Source organism: Elephantulus edwardii, unplaced genomic scaffold, assembly GCF_000299155.1.
Source record: "Elephantulus edwardii isolate Elephantulus edwardi_28Jun2011 unplaced genomic scaffold, EleEdw1.0 scaffold00252, whole genome shotgun sequence".
NCBI lineage: Eukaryota > Metazoa > Chordata > Mammalia > Macroscelidea > Macroscelididae > Elephantulus > Elephantulus edwardii.
In genome coordinates this window covers 217,813-220,495 of record NW_006400002.1, presented here as the reverse complement: position 1 = coordinate 220,495, position 2,683 = coordinate 217,813, and the positions used below count along the sequence as shown (strand labels likewise).

Genomic DNA, 2,683 nt, shown 5'->3' with positions numbered 1-2,683 from the left:
GTGTGTGTGTGTGTGTGTGTGTGTGTGTACAAAAAATATATATTTTTTTATCAATTTCCATGTGTGTTTTGTTACAGGTTGCACCGCCCCTGCTCAGCCCATTGCTCCAATAACAGCATCTCCTAGCAGCGGAAGCGGAAGTGGCAGCGGGAGTGGCAGCGGAAGCAGCAGCTCTGGAGGCAGCTCTGGTGGCAGCGGTTTCTGTGCTGGCAAAGCCAACGGGCTGTACCCTGTTGCTAATAACAGAAATGCTTTCTGGCATTGCCTGAATGGGATCACATACGAGCAATACTGCCAGGCCGGCCTTGTATTTGACACTAGCTGTGATTGCTGCAACTGGGCATAAACCAGTGCCTCCATTCCCTACAATTCTCAAAATTATCCTTTGCTTAGAATATTGTAGTGCTCCTACCAAGAGTTCTGCAATAAAATGAAACATTAAAAATGAAAACGTGGGTGTCAGTAGGTTTATGTCATTTTTGTGTTGGAGTAGGCTGAATTGTGCCCCCAGAAACTATGCACTGGGAGACCCGAACTCTAAGGCTAATAACCCCGTTGGAAATAGAGGAATAATTTTGGTGGTGGTGGTAGTTGATGTATTAATAAAGCTATAATAATGTAAGATGGACGGCCAAGAAAACAAATAGGTCTGTCTTGGAGAGGGTGAAGCCAAGTATTTTCTTGGAGGCTAGGATTTTTAAACTCCGTCTCCCATACTTTGGGCATGTGGCCAGGAGGGACCGATCCTTGGAGAAGTACACCGTGCTTGGAAGGGTAGAGAAACAGTGCAGGAGAAGACCCCAGATGAGATGGATTTACACTGTAACTGGGGCAATTGGGGTTGGCTCAGAATAGGGCAGCATTCAGAGTTGTTGTTCGTAGGTCACTATGAGTCGCAGGCTCATATGGCACATAGTAACAACAATGGAAGATCAAGTCTAAGTTATAAAACGAGCAGATGCGACCTAAAGACAGACATAAATGAGGCAAAGGTGTGGGTAAGTTTGGAAGATAACCATATGAAGATCTCTTAAGGAATCAAAGAACAAAAGGCCTATAGAAATAAGGCTTTCTCTTTTAAGAGACAAAGCTTTTCCCCTGACAGACAACAAGGGAGCCTTCGCTTAAAGTCATTGCCCTTAATGTGGACATCCAGCCTCCTATCCAAAAATGGGAAAAAATAAAGTTTTGTTCTTTGGACCTATCTACCCATCTGTCATACTTGTGTTAGTTACAGCAGCATTAGAAGACTACGACTAGGGGAAACTTTTACTATATTGAAAATAGAGATTGGTCTGGGGATAAAATGGCAAAGGAACGTGTGAGCTAATAGTGCAGCCAACAGCCCCTCAGATTTCTATTTGCCTGAGAAGATCTGCATGAAGGTTGGAGTCAGAAAGGAATGTTTGCATATTAGGGGAACAAGCAGTGTGCTTGACTTGACTGAGGAGTCAGGTGATTAGCTCTATTTCTGAGCACTTAAAGCTGGTTCAGCAGCTCCTGGTTGGCAGCTTTGAGAAAAGTACTCCTTTTGGAGTGTCCTCACATCTTATGTGCTAATAATGTCCCTCTCTGGGGAGATTGTCCCAACCTCTAGTCACCAGCTGTTATGTTAGTACTGCATGGTCTCCTTCCCTTGCATTGGCCAATTGACTATGGTAGACATCAGATGTTAGAGGACAAATCAGATTATCACTCATTAGAATTTACTATTGAGACCAAGCAATTGTCTTTCACTCTTAAGAATAACTGAGTCCCATATTGTATTGGAAGTCTTAGCGATAGCAATAAGACAAGAGAAGGACTTATGAGGTATCCAAATTGGTGAAGAGGAGGTAAAGTTATCTCTCTATGCAGATGATACAATAGTATACTTAGAAAACCCTAAAGACTCAGCAAGAAAACTATTGGACATAGTTGACCAATTCAGCAAAGCAGCAGAATACAAGATCAACATACAAAAATCAGTTGGATTTTTCTACTGTGACAAAGAGAATACAGAGGCAGAGCTAAGAAAAACAATACCCTTCACAATAGCTAATCACAAGATAAAATAATTGGGAGTAAATCTACCCAGAAGCACAAAGGATCTATTAAAAGGAAATTACAAAACATTATTACAAGAAACAAAAAGAGATCTGGAGAAGTGGAAGAATATCCCTTGCTCATGGATACGAAGATTCAATATTGTGAAAAATGGCAATACTACCAAAGGTAACTTACACGTTCAACACAATCCCAATACAAATACCAATCTCATTCTTCAACGAGATGGAAAAGGTAATCTCCAATTTCATTTGGAATGGAAAGAAGCCCTGAATAAGCAAAGCACTCCTTAAAAATAGGAAAAAGGTAGGAGGCATCACTCCCTGATTTAAAATCCTACTACACTGCCGTGGTGGTTAAGACAGCATGGTACTGGTACAATGACAGACACACAAATCAATGGAATAGAATTGAGAACCCGGAAATAAGCCCATCTACTTAGAAGGAGAATGATGCCTTTGAGCTGTGGTGCTGCAGAAGAGTATTGAGGGTACCATGGACTGCCAAGAAAACAAACAGATTCATCCTGGAAAGGGTTAAACTGGGCAACTCCTTGGAGACAAGGCTTCTAAGGCTCCATCTAGCATACTTTGGACGTGTTGTAAGGAGGGACTGGTCCTTGGAGAGGGACATAATG

The 2,683-nt window shown here is 42.0% G+C and overlaps 1 protein-coding gene across 2 annotated transcripts in view; it reads left to right on the top strand.

Moving 5' to 3' along the window:
• The window catches only part of LOC102872926 (acidic mammalian chitinase-like), a 51,363-nt gene extending 50,918 nt beyond the window's left edge, over positions 1-445 (top strand). For both annotated transcript variants that reach the window (XM_006899287.1, XM_006899285.1), the window contains one exon: positions 78-445. In XM_006899287.1, coding sequence (XP_006899349.1) covers positions 78-346 — 269 coding nt within the window. In that variant the 3' untranslated portion in view covers positions 347-445. The remainder of the gene's footprint in view (positions 1-77) is intronic.
• The last annotated feature ends 2,238 nt before the right edge of the window (positions 446-2,683 follow it).